The 27,421-nt window shown below is 36.1% G+C and overlaps 2 protein-coding genes across 2 annotated transcripts in view; both read right to left on the bottom strand.

Moving 5' to 3' along the window:
* Window positions 1-2,758: 2,758 nt before the first annotated feature.
* LOC121430265 (galanin receptor 2a-like) lies at window positions 2,759-3,967 on the bottom strand. The gene is made up of 2 exons (XM_041627543.1): window positions 3,201-3,967; window positions 2,759-3,104 (listed from the first exon to the last, which is right to left on the bottom strand). The coding sequence occupies exons 1-2, from the start codon at window positions 3,965-3,967 to the stop codon at window positions 2,759-2,761; spliced, it is 1,113 nt and encodes a 370-aa protein (XP_041483477.1).
* A 7,443-nt stretch (window positions 3,968-11,410) lies between these two features.
* The window catches only part of LOC121429979 (RCC1 and BTB domain-containing protein 1-like), a 30,940-nt gene continuing 14,929 nt past the window's right edge, over window positions 11,411-27,421 (bottom strand). Inside the window, exons 6-13 of the mRNA XM_041627248.1 lie at window positions 26,578-26,685; window positions 24,935-25,077; window positions 22,627-22,817; window positions 22,042-22,171; window positions 20,504-20,557; window positions 19,451-19,548; window positions 17,585-17,715; window positions 11,411-11,975 (exon numbers count right to left, since the gene is read on the bottom strand). Of these exons, the coding sequence (XP_041483182.1) occupies window positions 11,835-11,975; window positions 17,585-17,715; window positions 19,451-19,548; window positions 20,504-20,557; window positions 22,042-22,171; window positions 22,627-22,817; window positions 24,935-25,077; window positions 26,578-26,685 (996 nt within the window). The 3' untranslated portion in view covers window positions 11,411-11,834. The remainder of the gene's footprint in view (window positions 11,976-17,584; window positions 17,716-19,450; window positions 19,549-20,503; window positions 20,558-22,041; window positions 22,172-22,626; window positions 22,818-24,934; window positions 25,078-26,577; window positions 26,686-27,421) is intronic.

Below are 27,421 nucleotides of genomic sequence, written 5' to 3'. Positions count from 1 at the left end.
AACCTGACGATTTAACAACTATTCATCGTTAATTATAAAGTTCAATCGAGTTGGCAACTGTATCTTTAAAAAAAATCTTAGCAAATTGCAATACTATTATACATTATTTTCAAAGAAAGTGGATAAATCAGACTGAATCCATATATCCAAAAGATGAGTTTAGTACCCGATGACCATTGTACATGCAACAAAGGTTTTTTCAATCCTATTCTCGAGCCCATGTTCAGGGAAATATGTAATTGATATTGCTCTGTACAAATGTCAACCAAGATTTATGCTGAACATGTTCATCAGCTAGTGATGGCAGAATTTCATAAAAACCAGAAAACCGGGTCGGATAACCATCGACCAAATGCCTTCTCGATCAGAAATCATCTAAATAACATGCTAAAGATTCCAATGAATAGAGGTAGGAGTGATTCAAGATTGTAACAAGTTATAGAATGATACTGAAAATACAAATTACTGTAAATACCAAATAAATGAATTGTAAATAAAATTATTTAATATAAGCAGCATAATATATCTAGTCTCTTACTTTCTTTCTAAGAGTAGTCAATCGGTGTTTATCAATTCATAATTCATTATAATCATTATTTTATTTCAGTTTTCTTTTATCACGGTAGCCCCTTCAGAGACTTTTCAGTTACGTGGGCTGATTTACAAGAGGGTCCTGGAAATGATAAAAGACATTAAAATCATACATACATAGTCAAATACATCATACCGATAAATTTAAGATTACAGTTTAAGATCACAATGTTTCAATGATTCAATTGATTTGATTTTTGATTTGATTTATTGTTTCACATTCCACAAAAACATACATCTTGAACATAATTGTAAAAACATGATGACCAAAAATACGTAGTCGTAGTATTTAGCAAGGAAATACCATTACGTGAAATATGGGGAACCTATTAAAAAGCAAAGCTTGTAGACATATAGGTTCCCAGAAGAAAATAATCAAGGAATAAAAACTCCTAACGGAATGAAGCGAGATAAATCAAATGAAAAATAATCAATACATTATAAAGAGTTCTACATGATAGTCACTCGAGCAAGGCGCTTATCCACTAGCGTACGATTCATTAATATAATTAATTAACATAAAGATGATCTATTTTACTCAAGAAAAAAGGCCAACATTTGGTGCTCCTTTTGCGGCGTAAATTTACATTTCAGCCTAGAATACTCCCTTTGAGACGGCATCATATATGACCGAGTTTTTAACGAGATAACGGAAAGAAACTGTTTGAAAAAAATTTATACATTGAATTGTATTCTAAATATTTAAGCATGGAAGATAAAGATGAATGACTCTCATGACTATATTGCATTTCAAAATGATTTCCATTACGTTTATTGCTGACGGGGAAAACGACATCAAACTACAAGCCTGAATATTGAAATATCGTATAAACAAATAGTGGAAAAAAATAATTAATTGTAAAACTTCAAATCAGAATTATAGCGTATAATTTTTACTCTGTATGTCAATAATTAAGCAAAAAATTATGATGAACCCCTTTGTACATTATTTACCTATTATACAGTCTGTCTATTTTAGAAATAATGATCATTTTCCCCCACATTCACATATAGACTTACCTATTCACATAGGTACTCACTTACTTATTGGCTTAGTAGCTTATACATATATACGCACTTTTCTTCCTACGTGCTTGCTTACTTTCTTACTTACTTCCTATTTACTTACGTACTTGCTTACTTTCTTACTTCCTATTTACTTACGTACTTGCTTACTTACTTAATTAATTAATTACTTATTTCCTATTTACTTACGTACTTACTTATATACATAGTCACTTTCTTTCTTACTTCCTTACATACTTACTTAGTTACTTACTCTAATCCATCTACTAGTATGCCTGTTTGTCGATCAATTGGAATACACGAAATGCTCCATATTCATGTGACAAAAGAAGTGTGGTGCAGACAGAAAACTCTGAATAAATTCATGCAATATTTTATAAAATAAAACTTGAATAATAGTCCATGACAAAGACCATAAGAAATGGTCTTCCATTACTCAAAGTCGCATACAAGAGCAGCATTCATCCAGTGATTATCAAGCCGATTCCTTAAAAAAATATCGAAGGTTTTGAGAATACCTCTTCTGGTAGACTGTTCCAAGAACTCATAGCTCGATTCGAACATGAAAAAGAAACAACAACCCTACGATCAAGACTCGCATGTCTTTGTTTAAGACTCTGTGAGCTAGGATCCTGTCGTCCCTTCCTTATTGCGTTTCAGATCAGTACTGGGACAAAAAAGTACCATGCATAAAAATAACAAGCACTAATCATTATCCCTTCTCCTACCTCTGTGAAGAAGAGTTCGCAATTTCTAATGATTTATAAAATCTTAACAGGACAAGTTTAAAATCGTCTGTTAAACTTTGTTTTACTTTGTTGCACACTATCTCTTTGCCTCTTACTTGAGGATTAATAAAATATATTTATATATGATTTACATAGGAATCAGGCACCGTGAAATGGTTTTGAAAGTGTGGGGGCTGACCATGCAAAAGTCGCAATTAGATGGTAATTTGCGTGTTTTTGTACACGTTTTTAGAGTCGCCCCCCCCCCCTCCGCGGTTTCCGTAGCCCTTGGGAATAGCCTTTAATCAAGAGTCAAATGGTACAAAAATACTTACAATTTATATAAATTACAGCATATCAATAATTTTCTTGAATTCTAGCACACTCTCTATAGATGAAAAGGATTGCTCACTTTAGCTTCTATCGGAGCCTGATATTGTACGAACTGTATCCGAAGGGGTAGCAGAAGGACATCCGAAGAAACAAAAGAGTTTCTTGAATCCCTCTCTGAAGAGCTTGTACTTGAGGGCGTATATGAGTGGGTTGATGCCCATGTTGAGATAGGCAAGGACAAGGCTGACATTGAACCATATGCCACCGTAATCAAGAGGACCTCCGAATCCATGTTGCAAGAAGGTCAGGTGATTAGGCAGCCAACAAACAACGTACATGATGAAGACGGCCAAGAGAGTGAAGGTTACGTTACGGCGAACTTTCTGAGATTGAGCTGGAGGACGTCTCTGCTGTTGATGATGTGGCCTTTGCTGTCCGTGTTGCTGATGTTGCTCTTCGTTTGGTTGTTGATGTGTAGAGGTGTTCTGGGTGTCATGGTTATCATTTCCTTGTCCCTGCAACGAGCTATCAGGGGCACCTTCTTTTCGAGCCCCACTGGGGTCAGGAGAGACCTGAAAGGGTTGCCGAAGTTGCCCATTTTGACGGTCTTGATTGCCTGTGTTAGCACTAGAACCTTGGACTCTTTGATGTTGCTTTCGAAGCAGACACACGATTCGCACGTAAACCACAGTCATGATGACTAATGGGATGAAAAACTCCCAGAAGAAGACCATGATACCTACTGCAGCCAGGACTGCACGATTACCACGACTCTTGCAAACACCACCATCATTGTAGTTGTCCCCAACAGGGTAGTAGTAATGCAGTAGTGGGGCTATGATCCAGCAAAAGAGAATCATCAGGATGGAGGTTCGCTGGTTGAATTTGGTGGAGTAGGTCAGAGGATATGCAACAGCTACGAAACGCTCCAGAGACATCATGCAGAGATTGTAGGTTGACACGACAAAGAGCATCCACAGAAGGCTTTCATACACCCACATTCGACAGAGGAACTCTCCCCAGCCTCCCGTCTTTGGTATAAAGGGAACGGGTAATGTGTAGCTGAGAAATAAAACAACAGACGTTACACCATCGATGAATGCTTGGTGCAGGATGAGAAGATTGACATTGCTGCTTTTCGACCTCGTGATCGCACTCGCGATTACCACACAGACCAAGGTGTTGCCGATGGCGCCTACGACACCTATCATTATGAAAATGACAGGGAAGAACGTCGCATGTCCCGCTTCGTTCATTGAGACTGCGCTCGAGTTATCATCCATCGTCATGTTTTCCGACAAAACAGCTTATCTTGTTATTGAAGAGTAATACTTCCAGTGCTCTAAAATGAAGAAAATAATATTTGTTCTTATATTGGACAATTTGATGCAATTCGATTTACTCGAAACCAGCTAGCTGCTCGATGCCAAATCTTGTACCGCAAATGCGTGAGCGACGACAAGGAAGAGAATTTTATATCTATAACTCAAAGTCTGAACTATACGGATAATATTGCATTTATGTATTTCTTTGATGATCAGTTTCTAAGGGAGTCACCATATAAAGAAACAGAAACAGAATCCCACCCTGCAAATTCGTGAGCGAAGATATACGGAAGAGAAATTTATACATGTACTTTCAGAACAAGTGTAAGTGTAAGGCTTTACCTATTATTTTCATGAGCAGTTCGTCATTAGGCTTAACTCCCCCGCCCGCCAGGTCCGGTTACCTTTCTTTTGAATACTCCAAATAGGGTTGTGACGTATGCAGATCTTATTAAAAAAAAACATTAAAAGCCCCTCTTCCATCAGAAAAAGAACTATTCATAACTATTCTACTTTTTTTCTTTTTTCGCCCTTCCCCACTCACAAATATTTTATTACTAAAAGTTACCAACGTTTAGTCTTTGTAATTTGACGTATATCAAGATCTGTTCTAGCACAAAACGTTTCATTTCAAAAGCCTTTCGACCTTTTCTTTGATTATGACAGGAAAAATAACCTCATCCTGATCACACGCACTGGCACATTTAAAATAATCTTCTCTATCGACCTTCATCTGACTTTTATGTTGTTGAAATGTGACATGTCAGTCATTGAATGGCGGGAGCCTTGAATCTCTTCGCATATCACAGAAAAGACAGTCCATCTTGACAAGATGTAACTCTATACAATCCAGTTTGTTCGAGAACGTGTATTATTTTAGAAACGGACATCTTTTAGATTACATAGTACTTTCTTTATTTGAATCCAACTAATGGATCACAGTCCACTAATGGCTTTTAAAACTTTGTTTAGAATAAAAAGAAATTGAAGAAAGTGAAATCATTCTTGATAAAAAGCGGAAGGCACATCCTACTTTCCGTATTATTCTATCATAAAAATTGTCGTGTCAACATTAAAACATATCTGATGCAAAATGTTCACCGCTTCATCTCTTCAAATGCTGAAAGGATTGGCCGTGACGGGAGATTAAGCAATTGACCATTATTGAGTCATATTTAAGGAGATAAGACAACAACAAAAAATGTTTGCTATTATTGCAAGGTTTCCAAACCTTTCTGTTGATCTAGGCTATGAACTACTCATATGACAGACTTATGACTATGTATAAATTGATCATTTTTCACGATTTCATGAAAACTGCCTATTCCGCTCGTTTTTTTCTTTTTTTTTTAGTTTTCATGAAGGTAAACGTTACTGGTATTTACTCCATGCTTTTTAAAATTTAATTTCTTAGCTTCAACTGTTCGTACCAATTAAATAATAGCATTACCCGAGAATACCTACCAATAACTACAGGAAATGTCATACTGATAATGCTGCTGTGCAAAATTTTCAAATTACTGGGTTCATCGAATGGCACGACTTGAACACCCCCCCCCCCCTACACACACACCCACGTAGGCACATTTCAACCCTACAGGCAACCCCCCTCCCCTCGCACACCCCCACACAAAGTTTCTCTCCTTCAGCATATCTCTCTCCCCATCCCACCCCTCCCTCCCACTCTCTCTCCCCCTCCCTCTCTCTCTCACCCCCCCCCCCCTTTATTTTCCATTCTCTAGCTCTCTATACACTTTCTTTTCGGGGGGCATTTAACAGAGACTAGTAAGGCCAGCCTGCAGTATTTCACTGGCCTAAATTAGTCTCCCATTGCATAAAATATACCTGCACGACCTCTAAATTATTTTCCATTTTTATTTCGTCAATCCAGGAATGGCTGAAGACCAGTCAGATATTTGATCATTCATGGATACATTACGAATAACCCGCTGAAAAATTAACTCTTGATGACAGACCTCAAAGACCATTGCATATGATAATTGGACTTTTTGAATAAGAAATTTGAAATTTTTGCTCGCTTCCTTTGCTCACTTGCCCGAAATTTCTAATTAATTTTATGTGAAACACCATATCGAGCCCCCTTAAATATTTTATCATTCATTACGCCACTGAATCATTGAAAATACATTGAAGGGTAGTCCGCTCAGAGAGCTTTCAAATTTTCATCTTCCTTCATCGGTATTTCCGTTTCTAAAAGGAAAGATCTCACATCGCCAGGGTAGATGGCCGTGCATGGTCGGATTGTCCCTGAAGATAAATGCAAACAAAGCCCTTTGTTACAGAGTTTGGCGAATTTGTTTCCAGAGGGTTACAACTTTTCACAATTTCTTATGAATTGCGCCTTCATGGACTAGCCTGCTGGGCAAACCCTTCACTCGAGTTTAAGGGTTTGAATGTGCAGCCCACTCATGCCTTGTGTACTGAAGGCCCTCTCGCTCAGGAATTAAAACAGCAAGTTTTGTATGTGCTAGTCTTTGCGTGGAGACACACTTGTTGATCAAAGTTTCAATCAGGGTCTGTGCCTGCAGACTAGCCGTGGACCGCCTTCGAAACGGGCAATGTATGATCGCCCCTTTACTCTCTGTGGAAAGGGGGATAACACAGTCATCTGTTACAACATAACATCAACTCATAGCAGTAATTGGATATCAATGAGCAAGGAATGCTTTTAATTACACAGACCAAATCATTTACAAGCCTTGTTTGGCCCCCATTCATTATATAATGATTAATAATAACAACTATAATTCAACTATGACAGTAAGAGCAATGAATACAAAATATAAATAATTATGTTACAAATATATACTGGTATTATTTACTATAAACATATAATCAGCAACAAATACAAAATCACCTTGACAAGCAAAGGAATTGGATGAAGGCAAGAAAAATCGTTTGGAATGATTGTTTCAATCTACATAAAGCAGGGATGTCACTTTATTTAGAATTGTTTTAATAATGGTGAAATCATGTACACCAATACTATTCTTTTCTTTCACTACTTTTTGCTAATCTTTGTTTTATTTTTTTTAACTTTTTACTTTTTATTTACTTTTTATAACTTATTAGTTTTCTATGACAAAAACTTCTAAAACAGTTAAATTTCCTACTTTTTTTTCCAAAAAAAGTCATCCTTATTAGAATTATATCATACAAAAGTAACATTTTATCAAGATTGGAAGGGCAGAATAATGATGATGGTGTTGAGAATAATTGCAATCATTATAAAAGTGATCGTAGGAAAGACAATTGATGATATTTGATGAGGAGGAGGATCGTAAGACTCTTATGTTGCCTACCGGGGAGCACCTCACAAAATCTAAACATTTTGGAGAGCATTTACATTTACATTTACCTTTCCGTATTCAGCCCTAAAGTTATCTCTTACAGACTGTTTTCATGCAGAATCTTGGAGCATCACCAATTCGAACAAAGGCAGTAGTGATACAATTTGTTCTTGGATAGACATAGTCATTTCAGATAAAATTGTCAAACCATGCGATATATCGCTGTATCTTTATTATTAGGCAGAATATGCAAAGGCAGTAACTATTCTAAAATTATGAAAGTATATTTCACATGAGAACAAGAGCATATCCAAATCAGCAGGGATGTTTCAGAAAGCTGTTCATGAATAAGAAATTATATTATGCATGACTTATATTTTCTTGTGCTGAATATGCCCTATGGCCCGTATTCTGAAGTCGGGTTTGACTTAGATCATGGTCTAACTCTGTGCTAAAATTATGGGAAGCCAAACGTTCCAAAATTTTGTTTACAGTGAATGCTTCTCATGTTTACTGTGCTCTTCACTAATTATTTAATGGTGAAGACAACTGTCATACTTATCTTTCCCAGGCAGTTAATAATGAATGAGCTGATACATTGAACCTCTACTGATAGAGATTTATGTAACAACTGGCTTTCCATAGATAAACCACAACTTAAAACCAGAGTTTAAATTAAACCCGACTTGAGAATACGGCCTATGTATCTTGTGCTAAATGTTCCCTATGTATCTGAATTTGAACCTGAGATCATGTTCCAGTCATGGGTAAGGTCGTGTATAACTTTATGAACAGCTTCATGAAATACCTAGCTGTTGAGAATTATTACTTGTTAATACTCATTACTGAAGAAAATATTCAGCATGTGATAACAATACTACTGCTACTTTTACTATAATTTCTATCACAACTGTGGCAATTAAATATCTGCTGAACTACTAAAGGCATATGAAAATATTCACATTAACTTGTTTACCTGTAATTACTTGACTTAATCATTGAAAACTCACATTTGAGAGAGATTACATTAATTACAATCACTCATCAATCGCGACTAACGTACTGCTTTTAGCAACACTTATCAAAGAGCCTGGGCTAAACAGGTATTCCATTCAAAACTTGGATTTAGCAACAATTTTACCAATTATTATATTGCTTGGGGAGGAAATTCAATATTCAATTCATATTCAATTCAATACCTTTTCTTTATCAAGCCAAAACGAAAGCAAAAATATCTCACATAGAAGCATTGCGACATCACATCGATGTTGCCAAATAATGTATAACACCAGAAACACTATTTCATTATAATTCTTTCCAGCTCAAAATGACTGTGTACAAAACCTACCACCAAGAATCATTTAAAAGAATAATTACTGCCAAAATATAACTTCCTTAAAAAACAAGAATCTTAAATAATTTCAAAATCTGTTAGAGGAAGGAATGATATAACAAATTACCCAGTACCTGTATTCCAGCCACTAATTAACGATGAATCATGGTACATGTGCTTCTCATAACAATAATTTCATTTACTACCATACACTAACATATTGTTTAGGGAAGGTATTCTAATTTTGTCATATCATTAGGAAGAATGCATTTTTTTTTCTTAATAACTACACATGGATTTTCTAAAATTTCAATCAGTAAGGCACATAAATTTCATTGAATATAAAACTTCTGTTGCTCTAAAGAAAAAAAAATTATGTTGAAAGTATAGACAAATTAATATCAACAAAATGGAAAGCAGCATTAGCACGTTTCAAAAGCAGAACAAGCTAGAGCGACACAGGATGACGCTATTACATAAAATACACAACACACAATTAATGGCAGAAGATGATCAATACTTTTAAAATTACTGCAAACGTACAAAAAATTGGTTTCCAAATTAAGCGTGGCCATCAGTCCAAAAATAAAACATACATAACTCCATCATCTCTGATACCAAAATGATTTCAAATCAAAAGAAATAAAATAAAATGCTTCATATCATAACAATGTCTTGAATTTTCAACAATCATGCAATGATAAAAACCTATTATGATACAAAACATACAAATGTAACCTTTTACATATTAGATACATTTTCTGAAAGTATAACAAATCAAAACATACATACAAAAAGTAGAAAACATAGTACCACAAACTTAGGACTCAAGTCAGAATATATTCCTGTAATATATTCACTTATCCATAAAAATGGTTAATCATGCATTTGGTAGGATAAATACGGTTGATACATTCATGCAGTGTTCCAGACAGAGAAATGGTAGATGTTGAAATGACCTTAAATTACCATAATAAAATATAAAATTCTAATCTTATTGTGAAATCAATCACATTCGAAACAGATCACTGCATTGACCTAAGTGTCTGTATGATATCTCTCAAAGTCAAATCAAATATCTAACTTTGGGTTAACTATGAATTTGGTATGACAAAGATCCCATCTACAATGTACATCAACAAGGATTCTTTCAAGACTATAAAATTCCATTTCAATAACATTTTGTTAAAACTATTTTGCAAATGTTTTGGAATTCATAGTTGATTTGTAATCATTGTTATCATATTTAATCTGTATTTGTTTAGATTTATGAAGTATGTTTGATTTGTATTTGTTTATAATGGAAATGAAAATAAAAGTTGAACTTGAAAATATACTCTTATGTATAAATTAGTGTTATTACATCAATTGTCTAATTTTTAACGAGCCAAAAAAGGACTTTATACTTCATTTCAAAAGAAGATTTCTTTCCACAAAGAAACTTTCATACCTATTTGAGGATATCCTAGCAATATCACATATGATCAACACTGTACAGTATTGAAACATAAAATATCAACAATAAATAATCGCTACTATATATAGAGAATACAGAGGAATACACGAATGCCTTTAAATAAATACAGTGACAAAAGTAGAAAAAAGTCATATTTCTTTCTCAAAATCTTGGTCCAACGTAACACTACATATATTTGAGATTTAATCAAATTTGATGGTTAGAAAAATAAAATTAAAAAAAAGTAGCCTAAAACTCTCAGCACCCTAAATGGTGTATTGCACTTTATAATTGTGTTCCACATTTTTTTCCCACAATGCAGCAGTAAAGACATCATCCGCAAGGCTTCTTTTCCCATAGCCTACTGCTGGAAATCATACAAATAACAAAATTGAATTAAACAAGGGGGAGTGGTGTTTTTTTTTACAACATTAGGTTATGGATTATTAATGGGAGCAAGTTCACCATGACAATAAGCTAATCCATCCAAGAAAAACAGAGTAATGAATGATGAATAATCATGATTTTTTAAAGTTTGAATTTTGTGACATGACAGATGAGATGTTCCTCCACACAGGTAAGGCCAGAAGTTTACATACACCCAGGAAATTCAAGAAAAATTGACACTTGCCAAACATGAAATTTACTGTATTTTAGAAAATATTTGTGCTATCATGACGAATTTGATACCAATCAAATGAGTATGTTGTCATGCCCCTTAATCACATTGCTTTGTCATCAGGAGTTAAGTAGTAGGCAGGCGTGAGTACATGTAGGTGAGAGAAGGCTGGCTTGAGTCAGCGAAATGAGTAGTAGCAGGAGCAAGAGAGTAGATTGTCCGTCCCAGTCAACCTGTCCGAAACATCAAGTCTACTCTCCCGCTTCTGCTTCTACTCAATTCGCCGACTCAAGCCAGCCTTCTCTATGTTTTCCACTCCTTCTCGTTTACAGGTGTAGTGTGGAAGAGCCGTGGTGTAGTGGTTCTGACTCTCGCCTTGTAAACAGAGGGTTGTGTGTTCGAATCCCACCACGGTCTAGCGTCCTTTGGCAAGGCGTTAATCCACTCTGCCACTCTCGACCCAGGTGCTAAATGGGTACCCGGTAGGATGCAAAAGATATTGCATGTTTGATTTTGCCAGCGCCATAATGTGGCTGCAACGCATGCAAGGAATGCTCCCCAGGGAGTGGAAATTGTGCACTTTTTGGGGTTGATTGAAATGAATCCAATGACCGGGGTAATAATATGCTGTAACGCGCTTTGGGCCATTCTGGGAAAAGCGCTTTATAAAAATTGGCTATTATTATTATTATTACAGTCCTTTTGAGGACTACACTCATTTTGAAATAAAAGAATACTCTACTTTCAAACCTCCAATTTCTCGCCTTTCCAATTATCTCCATTTGTATCCACTTTTCTTATCTCAGTCCATGACTTTACACATGGTGTACCGTAAACCTCATCAGCAATTGTACATACCACGATGCAAACCTATGAACATCACCGGGTATGACTGACATCACACTAAGGGCACTCCTCACCACCATGTATCATAAAACTCACCTTTAAATCATGACACTGAGCCATTTTATTTTCACTTCTACCAAGTTTTAAATGGAATGCAACTATAAAGAAAAAAAAATATCAATTTCAGTTTATGATGTCAACATTAAAACAGCTTACGATGCACCTGTTCACATGTGGTAGACTTGTAGCCTACCACTCATTCATGGTCAATATTTAAAGGCTCCCCAGTCCGCAGCCTGTCGAATGAAATCCTTCAAGTAGGTTCCGTCCAGATTGTTGAAGGCTTCGGTCTTTACCACCGCCGTCAGATGGTTCACCGCAAACTTGAAACAGAAGGCCTGAAGGTCCTGCAGAGTGAGGCAATCATTGCGTTTATAAAAATCATGGTGAATAAACAATACATACATTATTATCAATATCATACAGAGTGTTTTAGAGATGAATAAAAAACAGAGCTACCAAGTCTCACGCATTAAGCGTGAGACTCAAGCATTTTGGACTCTTATTCATTCCCTCAAATCTCTGTCTCACGCAACTATCACAGCCTATCCCCATATACATTGTACACAATGTCTGTGATCTCACTCAGATTCACAGAAAATCTCACGCATAGCTGGTCTTTGAACTTGGCATTTCTGAAAAAAACGCATATCTTAGCCATTTGCCTGCTCAATACAACAGCATATTAAACAAAGGACCAAAACCTCATGAACATTCCATAGGCTTCTATACAAAACTTCCTATTCAATATGAGAAAGAAAATATATATACAACAGGGTGCTACATAACTTTTTAAAAGCACTTGCCCAGTCGGGCAAGTAAATTTTTAAATAGTTGAAATATACTTGCCCAAAAATCTTTTTCACTTGCCTGAAAAAATCCTTGAAAAAATAGCTTTACCTCTTCAAAAGATAGTTTTGTGGTTTTATAAACCATTGACCTTTTTTCTCTTTTGACATGAACTGATCTACCTTGTTATTGCATTTCTTCTTCCAAAGTTATTTTATCTTGCCAGCCATGACCAAATTAGGGTCAATATCATATCATCAACCATAATTTTGGTCATTCTACTGTGAGAATTTTGCTTGCCCAACGAGTAGTTTTGGTCTTTACTTCAAAACACTTGCCTGACTCCAACTTTTACTTGCCCATGGCAATTGGGCAAGTGCTTATGTAGCACACTGCACAAGAAGACTGAGGGGCAATTAAGAGTACAAAGCATAACTATCATTTATAACTGGTGTTATCATGGAGTCTATCATATGACAAAATGCTTGATAATATTCAAAATGTCAATTTGAATTATAATTTACTTCTACTTTGATGATCATTTTCAAGTCTGCACCTGTGAAACCTCGAAACTTGAAATGCTATTCAAGCAGCTTATTTGCAGCAATACGGAAGGATAATTAATAAGAGAGTAATATCTGACAGAGATGAGCAATGTATACATGTACAAAACTAATATTATCATTAGACCTATTTCATTTTAGAAGCTAACTGCAGGGCAATCTTGTAAAAAACTTTGAAAGTAAGATATTTTCGGTTGTATTCATTTCCAACAGAATGCTATCTATATTTTAATTGTAATTTTACACTTTAATTCTGATGGGTAGTTCATAAAGATGTTTGTAAGTTAAGAGCAACTTTTAAAACGACTGGTGATCCTTTCTTATGGCAAATGGTATATTCATTAGCAATGGATTTGCACATAAGAAAGGATCACCAGTCATTCTTAAAGTCGCTCTTAACTTATGAACAGCTTTATGAAACGGCCCCCTGATTTCATGAAGTTAAAGAAAATGTACTAATAGTTTTTACTATTCGCACCTGCACTACAAGAACAAGCGCTTAATTTATTATGAAATAACAGTATGTGAAAAGTTCCACACATACACACACAACCAGTCCCCCGTATTCTGAAGTTGGGTTTGACTTAAACTCAGGTTTAAAGTTGTGGTTTAAAGGGGAATGAAACCTTTGGAACAAATAGGCTTGTGTAGAAACAGAAAAATCAAAGAATAAGAATATAGAAAGTTTGAGAAAAATCAGACAAATAGTGAGAAAGTTATGAGCATTTGAATATTGCAATCACTAATGCTATGGAGATCCTCACATTGGCAATGCGACAAGGATGTGTGATGTCACTGATGAACAACTTTCCCTTTGGTGGACTATAAAATACCCTCAAAATGTCTCTTTTTGCTTTTTCTTATGATGATACAAACTCTTTATCCATGATGTATTCTTAAAAAATATGTATTACATGCCCTCATGTAGACAGAACACATGATTTATGGATAGATGTGATAAAAGAGGCAATTCTAGAGAAATATATACTAAAGTAATGGGGAGAGTTGTTCACAAGTGACATCACACATCTTTGTCGCATTGCCAATTCGCTATCTCCATAGCATTAGTGATCGCAATATTCAAATGCTCATAACTTTCTCATTATTTGTCCGATTTTTCTCAAACTTTCGTTGATCTGTTCCTTTGATTTTTCTGTTTTCACACAAGCGATCTTGTTCCAAAGGTTTCATTCTCCTTTAAGTATGGGAAGCCAAAAGTATCAAAATTTTTATTAAGTTGTGTGTTTCTTATGTTTGCTTTGCTCTTTTCTGATTCATCGATGATGAAGACAATCATACTTTATACAGGGCTCCACACTAACCCATTTATTCTTCTGGTCCAACCTATTTATGTCGGACCAGTAGATACCCAGTTTTTCAATTTTTTACTGGTCCGAACCTAAAATCTACTGGTCCCAAAAAATAAAGAAAACATAAAAAAAAGGCGCAAGTTTATTTTTCTAGCCTTTCGTTACCCCCCAAAATAAAATGAAGGAATGAAGGACAAAAAGAAAGCAAGACAGAAACGAAGAAGGAAAGAAAAAAAAAGAAAGGAAGGAAAAGAAAGAAAGAATAAGAGAAAGGAAGAAAGGAAGGAAAGGGAGGAAAAGAAAAAATAAAAAAGGAAGGCAGTAAAAAAGAAAAGGTAAAGAAAGGATAGATGTGAAGGAAAAAGAAAGAACTAAAGAAGGAAAGGAAGGAAGGAACAAAGAAGGAACAAAAATAAGAAAAAAAGAAAGAAAGAAAAGAAAAAAGAAATGAAGAAAGAAATGAAGCAAGCAATACAGAAAGAAAGAACAAATCCAGAAAGTAATAAAGGAAAGAAAGAAGAAGCAATCAAAAAGAAAGGGTTAAAGGAAAGATGGAAAGAAGGACAAAAGAAAGAAAGAGAGGAAGGAAGAAAGGAATTAAGGAAGAAATAAAGAAAAGGTAAAATAATAGACAGAAGGAAAGAAATAAATAAAGGAAGGAAAGAAAGAAGCAAGCAATATAAAAAAGAAAAGGTAAAAGAATAGATGAAAGGAAGAAAAAGAAAGACTGAGAGACAAAGAAAAGAAGAAATAAAAAAGGTAAATAAATGATGGGTGAAAGGAAGAAATAAACAAAGAAAGTAACGAAGAATGAAGGAAAGAATAGGGTAAAAGGAAGGAAAGAAAGGAAGAAGAATAAAGGATGGATGGAATTAAGAATTAAAGAAAGAAAAATATCAAATAGAAAGGAAGGAAGAAAGGAAGGAAGGAAAGAAAAGAAAGAAAGAAAGAAAGAGAGAGAGAAAGAAGGAAAGAAAGAAAGAAGGAAAGAAAGAAAGGAAAGAAAGAAAGAAGGAAAGAAGGAAAGAAAGAAGGAAAGAAAGAAAGAAAAAAAAGAAATAGAGAAAAATAGTTTTTAAAAGGAAAGAACAAATTAAAGAAAAAAGGGAAAATAAAAAAGAAAGACAGTAACAAAACAAGTGGAATGCCTCTGGCCGTCTCACCTGCATCACGCAGTTCAATATAGCAGCAGTGCTGACTTTGAATACTACTCTAACTCGCACAAGATGTTCAGTGATACATGGTTACTCTTATGTCCACTTTCTATGAACTAGACCAATAAACTTACAGAGATATGATGGTTATTCCACAAAAAACCCCAACATGGCCAAAGTTCATTGACCTTACATGACCTTTGACCTTGATCATGTGACCTGAAACTCGAACAGGATGTTCAGTGATACTTGATTACTCTTATGTACAAGTTTCATGAATCAGATCCATAAACTTTCAAAGTTAGGATGGTAATTCAACAGATACACCCAATTCGGCCAAAGTTCATTGACCTTTGACCTTGGTATGTGACCTGAAACGCGCACAGGATGTTCAGTGATACTTGATTACTCTAATGTCCAAGTTTAACGAACTAGACCAATAAACTTTCAAAGTTATGATGGTAATTCAACAGATACCCCCGATTCGGCCAAAGTTCATTGACCCTAAATGACCTTTGACCTTAATCATGAGACCTGAAACTTGCACAAAATGTTCAGTGATGCTTGATTACTATTATGTCCAAGTTACATGAATCAGATCCATAAACATTCAAAGTTATAATGGGAATTCAACAGATATCCCCAATTCGGCCAAAGTTCATTGACCCTAAATGACCTTTGACCTTGGTCATGTGACGTGAAACTCATGCAGGATATTCAGTGATACTTGATTAACCTTATGTCCAAGTTTCATGAACTAGGTCCATATATTTTCTAAGTTATGATGACATTTCAAAAACTTAACCTCAGGTTAAGATTTTGATGTTGATTCCTCCAACATGGTCTAAGTTCATTGACCCTAAATGACCTTTGACCTTGGTCATGTGACATGAAACTCTAATAGGATGTTCAGTAATACTTGATTAACCTTATGGCCAAGTTTTATTAACTAGGTCCATATACTTTCTAAGTTATGACGTCATTTCAAAAACTTAACCTCAGGTTAAGATTTGACGCCGCCGCCGCCGCCGCCGTCGGAAAAGCGGCGCCTATAGTCTCACTTTGCTTCGCAGGTGAGACAAAAATGAAAGAAGAAACAACAAAAGATAGGAAAGAAAGATAGGAAGAAAACAGAGGAAAAAAGCAAAAACTATCATCATAAATAATTTATCAATTTCTTTTTGGCTCAATTAAAATAGCTACGAAAGAAAGTCAGAAATCAAGTGTATAAACACACACATAAATGCATGTGTGGTGCTAATATGTATTCAGACGATATCACTCGAAACCCGATCTGTTTGAACCAAACAGAAGTGAAAATTTATCCTTTTACTGCTTACAAATGACTGAGTTACTCCAATTTTTAGGAAATATGGACATTATAAGAGCCTTTCATGAGTATGAACCTTGAATTTTGACAGTTCTGTGAGAGATTTCTGCCAGAGTTTAGCCAGGCTTCGTTCGTGCGGCCAGTAGAGAATTTACCATGTGGGTTGTGTGGCTGACTACATGTACACTGTATGCATGCTGTATAGTACTCTAGTAACACTTACATGCGATTCATTCTGTGTGTATTCTGTGTGTGAATTGCAGAATTTAACGGGGGGGGGGGGAAATGGTTTGCTGTGAATTTGACCATTTCTGGAAAAGTTATTGGCCCAACAATGGTTTTTATTACTGGTCATGTCGGACCCTTAAATCTTGCTATTTTTGGAAAAATTACTGGCCCGACAATGATATTTTTTACTGGTCATGTCGGACCAGTAAATCTTCCAATTTCTGAAAATCTACTGGCCCAACAGCGATTTTTACCGGTCTGGGACCGTCGGACCGCCGCTAGTGTCGAGCCCTGCTTTATAGATAATTATAAATGATTTGAGAGCCAAATGAGAGGAAGTATAATATCTCTACTGTTAGTTATTTATGTAACAATTGGCTCTCCATACTTAAACCACAACTTTAAACCCGAGTTTTAATCAAACCCGACTTCAGAATACGGGCCAGTGAGTTTATCTTCATCACATTGCAGCAGCAATTACCCTGGAAGAAGAAGCTACTAACAATGGCTTATAGGAGACAAAGGGCAGACATGATCCAAAATGAATGGATAGATTAGAGAATGACTAGAGAATACTATTACCTTTGCTTCATATCGAATGGCAGCTTCTAGCAACAGGGCAGCATTGTCCACATTGATACCTTGCTTGATGATGCGTTCACACTGCTTCTTTAAATGCGTTTCACAGTAGGAATTGGCAAGATCTAACAGACCTACATACAGAAAGACAGAAAATTACACGTTAGAAGGCTTTACTGGTTTCATATCTTTTTGAGCTATCCCTCATCAATACAAGCTTGATAACTATCCCTCTCAGAACCTATAGACTGTTTGCTCATCTTTACTTGCTTTACCGTATTGATAATATGGGGGCGTCGAGGTCTAGTGGTTGCGACTCTCATCTTTTAATCAGACGGATGTGGGTTCGAATCCAGCCATGGCGTGTTTTCCTTCAGCAAGAATTTTACCCACACTGTGCTGCACTTGACCCAGGTGAGGTGAAGGGGTACCCGATAGGATTTAATCCTTGAATGCTTTAGCGCCTATACAGCAACTCAGCTACAGCCGGGGTAGTATACCCTTGATACCAAGTATCAAGCGCGGTAGTGTATATGAAATTATAGCAACTGCGCTATATAAATGGAACATATTATTATTTTTATTATTATATCTAAGCTGATCATTCAGAGGAGTATTGTTTCAGAGGAGTATTGTTTCAGTGGCCTAAACATGGAGTAGTGTGTGCCCAGCACTTTGTAACCGAAAGGAAAAGTCGCTATATCAAATGACTCCAGATTGGATTGGATAAATCCATATTATCCCTCTCGGAACCTATAGAATGCTTGCTTATCTCTATTTGCTTTACCAAAGTCTCATAATTCATCGATCATTTCAATATGCTGGGCCATTCTCAAAGAATAAACTTCCACAAAACATCTGTTATATTTCTTGTCTACAGGACATGCTAGGACAACACTGAAAGAGCTACTCTCAGTAAGTTGTTATACTTATCATAATCATTAATACCATTCACAACAATAGGTTCACAATTATAAATAAAATACAGTCTGGATAGTTTACTTAGTTCGGATGCAACATACTTCAGGTTTATAAAGGGTGGTTTATCTTGCCAAAGAAATCTGGATTTTAAAGACTGCCCAAATCTAATACTAGTACCAGTTTTTTTTTTTTCGTTCTTGTGTGTTGAGCTTTTCATATCGTAATTATTGAAGTCTTATATTTATATTGATACTTGCTCAATTTTGCAATTTCTGCTGCAATTGTATATTTGTATGTTTTGGTGGAATTGAATAAATATTGAATGAATAGAATCAATTTTATCTCTAAGTATTTTTTCCTTTAACCCTTATAAAACTGGGGGGTTCAAATTGGTCCAATGAGTTTCATGACTACCCTGCCGCGAAATGCTCTTTGACCGCTCGGCTCACTGACTTTTTACACAAGTTTTGCGCATTTCTTGAGACCAACTTTGCAAGGCCCCAGTACGTAGATCCAACATGTAGTGCACAAAAAAAACAAATACCACAGAAATAAAAAAATAAAAAACACATAGAAAATTAATTAATGTCTCAGCAATTTTATTTGGATGAATATTTGTTGAAAATGTCAAAATCAATATATTTTCACCCAAAATTAGCATTCCATTAGCCATTAAAAACAAGTAAAACACAAAACATCATTTCATACACTAATTTGCATCGTTAATTACTTAATAATATAAAGAATATAAAATCTTTTGAAAATTCTTACTATACAGTCCTGTAGTTTACATCTGTCTCTATGTGCGTGCAAATTTTTCATGGCGATAACGCCCTCGGCGGCCAAGACCTGAAGTTGGGCCAAACTGACCACCCCCTGGTAAAAACCTGGTCTGAAATAGTCCAACTAAATTTAGGTTAAGGATATTAAGAAGAAATGAGAGTTTACCTATAGCATCGTGAGGTGGTAGCGAGACCGAGTCAGTGTAGAGATATTCCAGGAATGCATGGTACACCGGGTAGGTGAATTGAGTTATCTCTATTACACTGTAACAAAACAATTTCAAAAGAGAATCAACTTGGTATATTTTGCAAAAGCAGAAAAAGTCTAAGGAAAAGGTCAGCAAGGGTGAAAGAGTGAGTGAACTGTGTGTGGTCTCTCATTGATAGGGGGGGGGGGTTATAAATACAGTCTTAAAATATTTGTTTCAGATATCTACTAATACTAACAGAGAATAAACTGACCTATAATTGTATTTGTATAAAGAAATTAAAATGTTTGGAGAGGAAAAGTAATTTTTTTGCTACTTGGTAACATAATTGTTGGAGTATAAATATATTGAGTAATTAATCAGCATATTATCATTCAAGTGGGTCTACATTACTAGACTACACTAGCATTATGGGTTAGGAAACTGACCAGGGGCACGTAACACTAAACTTAGCAATGATCGTAGAAAATTTTTCTAAGATTGATTCCATTGACTCCAATGTTCAATCAATCGTAAAACTCAAGCGCACGATCAATTGCTAACCTTGTGTTACAGGGCCCAGGTATGAGCATTTGAGGACTCGAGATAGCGCTATTGGTTTGTATCTGCTTTAAATAAAATTGGACATTGGACAAACAATTGAATGTTGAAAACACTAATACTATTGAGATCCTCCAATTGGCATTACAATCCAGATGTGCGATGTTATATATGAGCATCTCTTTCGACTCTGAAAATATACCCAAAACATAACATTTTTATAATAATTTTACCATCAAAATAATGTTATGAAGCCTGCATTACCTGTTCTCTCATGAAAAAGAATAATTCTATAGATACATGTAAGTTCATTTTCTAATTTTCACTATTGGACACCAAATAGTTTTTCAGCTATTCACAGAGAACCTCCCCTGGCGATATGTTGGCTTTGGGGCGGCTGGTCAAAAATATTTTATAACAGCAAATATTTCATTGATAATGAAAAACTAAAGATGAAAGAAATCACTTACTCTTTGCCATCTTCATCCCAATGTGACTGGAACATACTCCTAAAATGAAGACATCTGAAAAAAAGATAATAAAAAATTGATACCTTACACAAAAATGTTAGTTGTAGTGCTGATTGAAAACTTTAGTTGAATAGAATCCAACAAGTGGAAAAGCTCTGGCAGTCTTGCCTGCATTATGCAATTCCATACACATTTAGAAGCAGCGCTGACTTTCAAAGCCACTTAACCCTATCTAGGCCGGGGTATTTTGGGAGTTCATATGGCCGGGGGGGGGGGGGCCTCCCAGGCCCCCCCAAAGATCTCGGCCGTCGAGAGCGCGATCGCGCCGAAAATTGGCACGCGGGTTGCCTGGGGCATAATCTACAAGATTGTATAGAAATTTATTTCATGCAAATCACTATTAAGTGATTATGCTAATTTATGCGTAATTAGTATGCGAAATCATACTTTTTCCTCTAACTCCCTAAATAAAGCTCCAAATGTACTAATTTTTGGTATAGAAAATCTTTGTGGTGTCCTTAGCAAGTGTACATGAAAAAAATTGTGATATCAAATCATTTTCTTATGTATTATATTGTTTTTTGCAATTTCTTATGTATTTCTTTGTTTTTTGGACCTTTTGTTTTTCATTGTTTTTTCAATGAAATTTGTTGGGGACTCTTCTGTGATCATAAAAAGCATAAAATTAATACATATAGACTTGCAAAACTAAAAATAATCATACATTTATGAATTTTGGTTGGAAACACAATTTGCATTGACTTTGTACACGAAATCACGTTTTTGAGCAATTTTCGGTCTGACATGCACTTACATAATGTTGCGTAATTTCGGAACCACGTACCCGGGTGACGCAAAATTGGTCTCAAAAGTTGCGCAAGACTTGAAAGTAAAAAGTCAGCAAGCGGCGCGGTCAAAAAATTTCGCACGGCGAAAATATCGCGCGATTCGTTGAGGGGGGGCCTCCGAGGCCCCCCCCCGGCCTAGATAGGGTTAAGATGAATAATTATTCAGAAAAAAACACCATTAATGATACAAACAAAAATAGGTTCATTGACCTAAATGACCTTTGACCTTGGTCATGTTACCTAAGTCAACTTGTTGTTGTTTTTTTATATGACTTTGGAAATGTAAGCGCATTGGGCCATTTAAAAAAAATGTGTTATAAATATTGGGTATTATTAGGTATCATCAAGGCAATCGATACTTCATGTGCAAGTTTCATGAATTACTTCGGTAAACATTCAAAGTTATAATGGCACTCATTTTAACATATTATACCCCCAACAGAGTCAAAGTTCATTGAGCCTAAATGACCTTTGACCTTAATCATGTGACCTGAAACTAAAGGAAGAAGATCAGTGATACATGGCATTGGTTGCAATTCCCCAGCACTGAGTACATTCAAGGACTTTGCTTCAGGAAATTAAAGCCGTTTCTGGGATTCAAACCCACGACCCTCTAATTGCAAGGTGAGAGTCAGAACCACTAGGTCACACCGATTCCACACTATTTCAAACCCATGCATTTAAACACACCTGATTTTCAGAAGAGCTTTGTGTACATGAATGTGCTTTCCGTCCACCAAGAACTTCAAGTCGGACGTGTCCTGATTATCAAAGGCTAGAGATAATGTCTCCTCAAGAGATCGCCTACCAATGAAGTTTTCTAGAGGGACAAAGGAAGGATAGGATATTAGGGTAATATGATGCTCATGAGGAACGAAATAAGAATGAAGTGAAATATACCGGTAATCTCTGGTACTGATAACAACAAAAAATAAAATGTTCCCAGAGTCAAACAAATCTGACACAGAACAAGCAAAATTTTTAATAAATGATATCTGCCAAATAATTATTCAGGAAATGAGCGTCACAAAAATTTCTGAAAATTATAGTGTGGTCCCACATGGAGTTTCCTATGTTAGCTACACCAGAAAAAGCATGTGCTAATGAAATGAATATAATTTCAAGCAAGTCTGAATTATTTCAATTAAAATATACTACATAAGCATTCAGGCGTATGGTAACCACTTTAGGATTGGTTCCAACGATTTCCTATCCAAGGTAAATTTCTATACTAGAATATAAACTTAGGTAAAATCAGTCATCCCTCGATCTTACCAAAGGTGAGAGGTCTGTAGGTGACGGCAGGAGAAGCGAAGCATGCAAAGACATCATCCAGGCACGTAAAGCGAGTCTCCATGGGGGAAGTGATAGACTGACCTCGACATTGACCCCACATATAGATCTTCCCTGTCTGTGTCATGGCCGCTGAGATATGAGCATAATGGGTGGCTGCGATATCTATGAACCTGATAAAGAGAGGAATGAGACCTTAGTATAATAATAATTGATTGATAAATTTGTAAAGCACAGCCACTAAATAAATATACTCTACTGCACTTTGGTTAATACTCCTACTGCTTATACTAACTAAAAACAATGATCTTATTATTACTTAAAAGCCCCTTAAACAGATGTGTCTTCAATAATGCTTTGAAAGAAGGAACTGACTGGGTCATTCTAACACTAAGGGGAAGTTGGTTCCATAATTTCGAAGCTGCAGCCTTGGTTTTACAGGAAGGTATTTCCAAAAGAAATCCATCCTTCGCACTTTGCAGGTTGTACGACAGTGATGGTATTTTCATGGAAAGCAATTCTCAAAGATTACTAGGGGCTTGGCCATTCAATGCTTTAAACACCTTTTAAAGTATCTTGAATATTACTCTATAATTAAAGGTAACCAAGTGTGCCACATCTGACATTTTCCTGGGCCCTTTCTTACAAAGAGTTGCTATTGATCTGATCAACCACAACTATGGAAAGCCAGCAACGTAAAATATAAATACAATACAATCTAAAATGTATGTTTATTCAAAATATTTTCTAGATATGATGTATATTTGTTTTTGTTTTTTTCTAGATCTGATGTAGTTGCCTACTCATACATTCATTGTTTTCTTAAAAATTCAGACTGCTACTTTTTGTTAACAAAGGACATTGTGCAAATTTCCTGTAAAAAAACTATGACATTGATGAATTTCCAAACACTAGATGATGATCGGATCAACCGTAACTCTTTAAAGATGGGGCCCAGGTCCTGGTCTTACAGTTACGATTGATTCAATCAACTCAACTATATGGAAATCCACCATTGTCATAAATTGTACACATGAAATTTGCGCAATGTCCTTAATAAAAAACAATGGGAAACATATCAAATTATCAAGACAATGATGAATGTATAAGTATACATCAAATCTAGAAAATATTTTGAGAAAACATGCATTTTGGATGTTGACATTGCTGGCTTTCCATAGTTATGGTTGATTGAATCAATTGCAAGTCTTTGTAAGACGGGGCCCCTAGAGTCCATTTCACAAAGCTGTTTGTAAGTTATATGTATATTGCACATGACTGGTGACCCTATCTTATGCTAGATCATATTTCCCTATGTAGCTTACTTCACACTTAAGGACATGGTCTGTTCGAAAAGCTGTTTGTGAAGTCATTCATAAGGCCGCACACAACTTGATGAGCTCCGTATAAACACAAAGATTAGCGATCAACCGCTAAATCTATTGACCAATCAAGATCAATGTTACATGCGCATTTGTTTGTGTTACCGGCCCCTGGAGAGGGTGACATGAAAGGACTTGTCAGACGTTTTTAATACCTGACTAGTCTCGTTTCATCCAATAGAGACCAAAGGAACAGTAGGCGGTTTCAAACCGCCTCGATCACAAGAATCCCCGTTAAATTACGAGAACTTTTTAAGGCTAAAAAATACCCGTTAATTATTCCTGCATTCAGACCGCCCCGAAACACATCCTTCGGGATAAGTTCCCGAAGTTACGAGCATGCGCAGTATGGTCTGATAAGCAGGCAAGGCGCGAGATTCAAAATCACTAGCCCAGCAGCCACCCACGCCGCCGCGCCCAACGACACGCTGGGCTAAAAGTTCCCGTAATTTGCTTTCACATCGCCAAAATACCTGCGACCTTGGAAAAATCCCCACGAAAGTTCTCGTAATTTCGCCAAGTACCTGCTATTTAGCGGGTATTTTCTTTCGGGGATATTACGCGTAGTTTGCTTTCACATTACCAAAATACCTGGTATTTTCTGATCGGGGTAAATTTCCCGATCAGAGAATACCTGGAACTGGCGAACTTCGAGGCGGTCTGAAACCACCTAGTGTTTCTCAGCCAATAACAATCAAGAGATGTCAGATCTGAATTGTCCCCAGCTTTATGAAACACTATCCTGATAAACTGAAGCATGGCATAGTAAACTAACACAGATTTGCTTCCAGAAAAATTCAGTTGCCCAGTTTGTAGTTACCAACTTGTTTGTCATTGTATAACACAACCATGTCACTCTGATAATATATTTCTTTATATTATGAGGATAGGATAGACACAATATTCACCTTCCTATACTCTCCCCTATTTTGGTAGCACCACAGAGGTTGGCCTTGTTCCCAGTTCCAAGCTGACCGTATGAGTTAGCACCCCAAGTATAGATATTCCCTTCGTCAGACAGGGCCATGGAGTGGGCATACCCACAAGCCACCTGGAAGAGATATGCACGAGGACCATGGGAAAAAATAATAACCGAATCATTTCAAGGCTGGCAATCATTTATCAAATATCATACAAATAATGCATGCAGCCGAGTGCATTAGTGGAAATGCAGAGTATGCGAGGTTTCTTTAGATAGGTGCCGCACTGTGCACGAGCCGCTGGCGGCGAGTGCCCAGCGTGCACCATCTGAAGAAACCGAGCTTTCTCTGTATTTACTTTTACGCACGACAGAGCAAGTGCATTATTTGTTCTATAAAATAGCAGTACAGAACAAATTCTTGAAAAGTTACAGCACAGTTTGGTTGGACTTCTCACGGGACTTCTAAAGCACTGGTTTGCTTGAGCGTTTTGCATGCACAAAAAAGGTTGAATGTCATGTGACACATATTGGCCAATCGCGATGCTTGAAATAATACACCTACATGTATTTTATAATTTGAATTTATAAAGTCATACATTGCCGAACCCCGAACCGAACCAAACCTGATCATAATGCCTGACTTGTAGCACTAGTCATACATGTACATGGTGCTTTATTTGGCATAGGCTTAACTTGGACCATGGTCTAACTCTGTGCTAAAATTATTGGAAGCCAAAAGTGTCAAATTTTTTATTAAGTTGTATGTTTCTGTGCTCTTTCCTGATTCATCGATGGGGAAGACAATAATCTATTTATACTTCCTAGACAATTATGAATGATTTGAGAGCCAAATTATATGAGCTAAAATGTGATATCTCTACCGTTGTTTCTTATGTTTACTGTGCAAAGGTGATGCAAAACAAATAATAACGATAATAATTATTATAAAACGGGTTCAAGGATGTAGCCAATGGTGAGTGCGTATTCAAGTCACGTGTTCATGCTTTAATTATGCGCAACCTTCAAGTCGTGCATTTTTCATGCAGCACTGTGCATTTTTTGTGCAGCACTATGCAATTTTTGTGCAGCATTAGTTCCAGTAGCGCGTAAAAACTGATAAGCGTTCAGTAAAAGAGGCTGGCTAGGATTTTGATGCGCTTCCTTGGGCGCGCATAGTAGATACGCCTGTGATGTCATAATTGATAGTCTTGTGATCTCTTCATCTGTGCGATCGTACACAAGTTGGAGGGATTTGAACAAGATTTCCATGAAAAATTCTTTTTGCCGACCCGTTTTATAAAACAATTAATGCACATTTTAAGATTCGTGATGTTAGTGACGATGCGAGCAACTTCGGGCATTCACAATATTATGCAAAAGCACTCGGCGCAAGCGCCTCTTGCTTTCGCATAATTGTAAATACCCTCGAGTGTGCTGCATCGTCATAACACACTCATAAATGTGCATTAATTGTATATAATAATAACAACAACAACAATAATAATAGTATTTTGTTTGCATTTGGCTCGATAAAGTGAAAAACTTAAAGTTATTTGAATATAGCTTAGCCAAGTAAAATGCTAAGTAATCATTCCTGTGAATTGAATACTAGCATTGGTGGTTGCTTACCTGAGCAATGATTAAGTTATTCAGACTGGATACTTTACATGGACTGGGTTGATTGACATTGTTCCCAAGACCAAGTTGACCATTTCCATTGTAGCCCCACCCATAGACCTTGATGAAGTATACAAAGAGAAACATTCACAGAAATGAACATGCATGTAGCGACGTAATTTTCATTTTAGTAGCGGGAAAGCAAGACATTGGCCAAAATTCACAACTCACAGTTTTGAATGTGTGGTTTGAAAGTTGAAACCATGGCTTATTGCAGACTTCATCCTTAACAAAGCACATAAAAAAAAAGACTGGGGGGGGGCTGATTCAGCCCCCCCTCAACATTTTTCGCAATAAATCCGCTATGCGAAATTTTTTGACCGCGTCGCTCTCTGACTTTTTACTTTCAAGTCTCGCACAACTTTTGAGACCAAAATTGTGACCCCCGGGTACGCGGTTCCAAAATTACGCAACATTTCGTAAGTGCATGCAGACCCAAAATTACTCAAAAACGTGAATTTGTGTACAAATCCAATGCAAATAGTGTTCTTAGCCAAAATTCATAAATGTTTCATTATTTTTCCTTTTACTGCTTAAAATCAATTAATTTTATCTTGTTTATGGTCAAAATAAAGTCCCCGACAATTTCCATTGAAAAAACAATAAAAAACAAAAGTCGAAAAACAAAGGAATACATAAGAAATTTAGAAAACAATAGAATACATAAGAAAATAAATTTGATTTTGAAATTTTTTTAAAATCAATTTGATCAGATGCCTATCTAGAGTATGTGAAACAAAAATTAGCATTTCAGGGGCATTATTTTATTAATTAGAGCAAACTTATGATTTTACGC

Source organism: Lytechinus variegatus, chromosome 16 (genome assembly GCF_018143015.1).
Source record: "Lytechinus variegatus isolate NC3 chromosome 16, Lvar_3.0, whole genome shotgun sequence".
Lineage (NCBI taxonomy): Eukaryota > Metazoa > Echinodermata > Echinoidea > Temnopleuroida > Toxopneustidae > Lytechinus > Lytechinus variegatus.
Note: the sequence above shows the minus strand (reverse complement) of the source record. Positions and strands in the feature narration are given on the sequence as shown.

What these genes read in the sequence shown, in the direction of transcription:
- LOC121430265 (XM_041627543.1), bottom strand. Translation starts at nt 3,967, where the DNA reads ATGACGATGGATGATAACTCGAGCGCAGTCTCAATGAACGAAGCGGGA. An exon ending in GAAGGTGCCCCTGATAGCTC is followed by an intron (nt 3,105 to 3,200) that starts GTTGCAGGGACA and finishes CGGACAGCAAAG; the next exon opens with GCCACATCATCAACAGCAGA.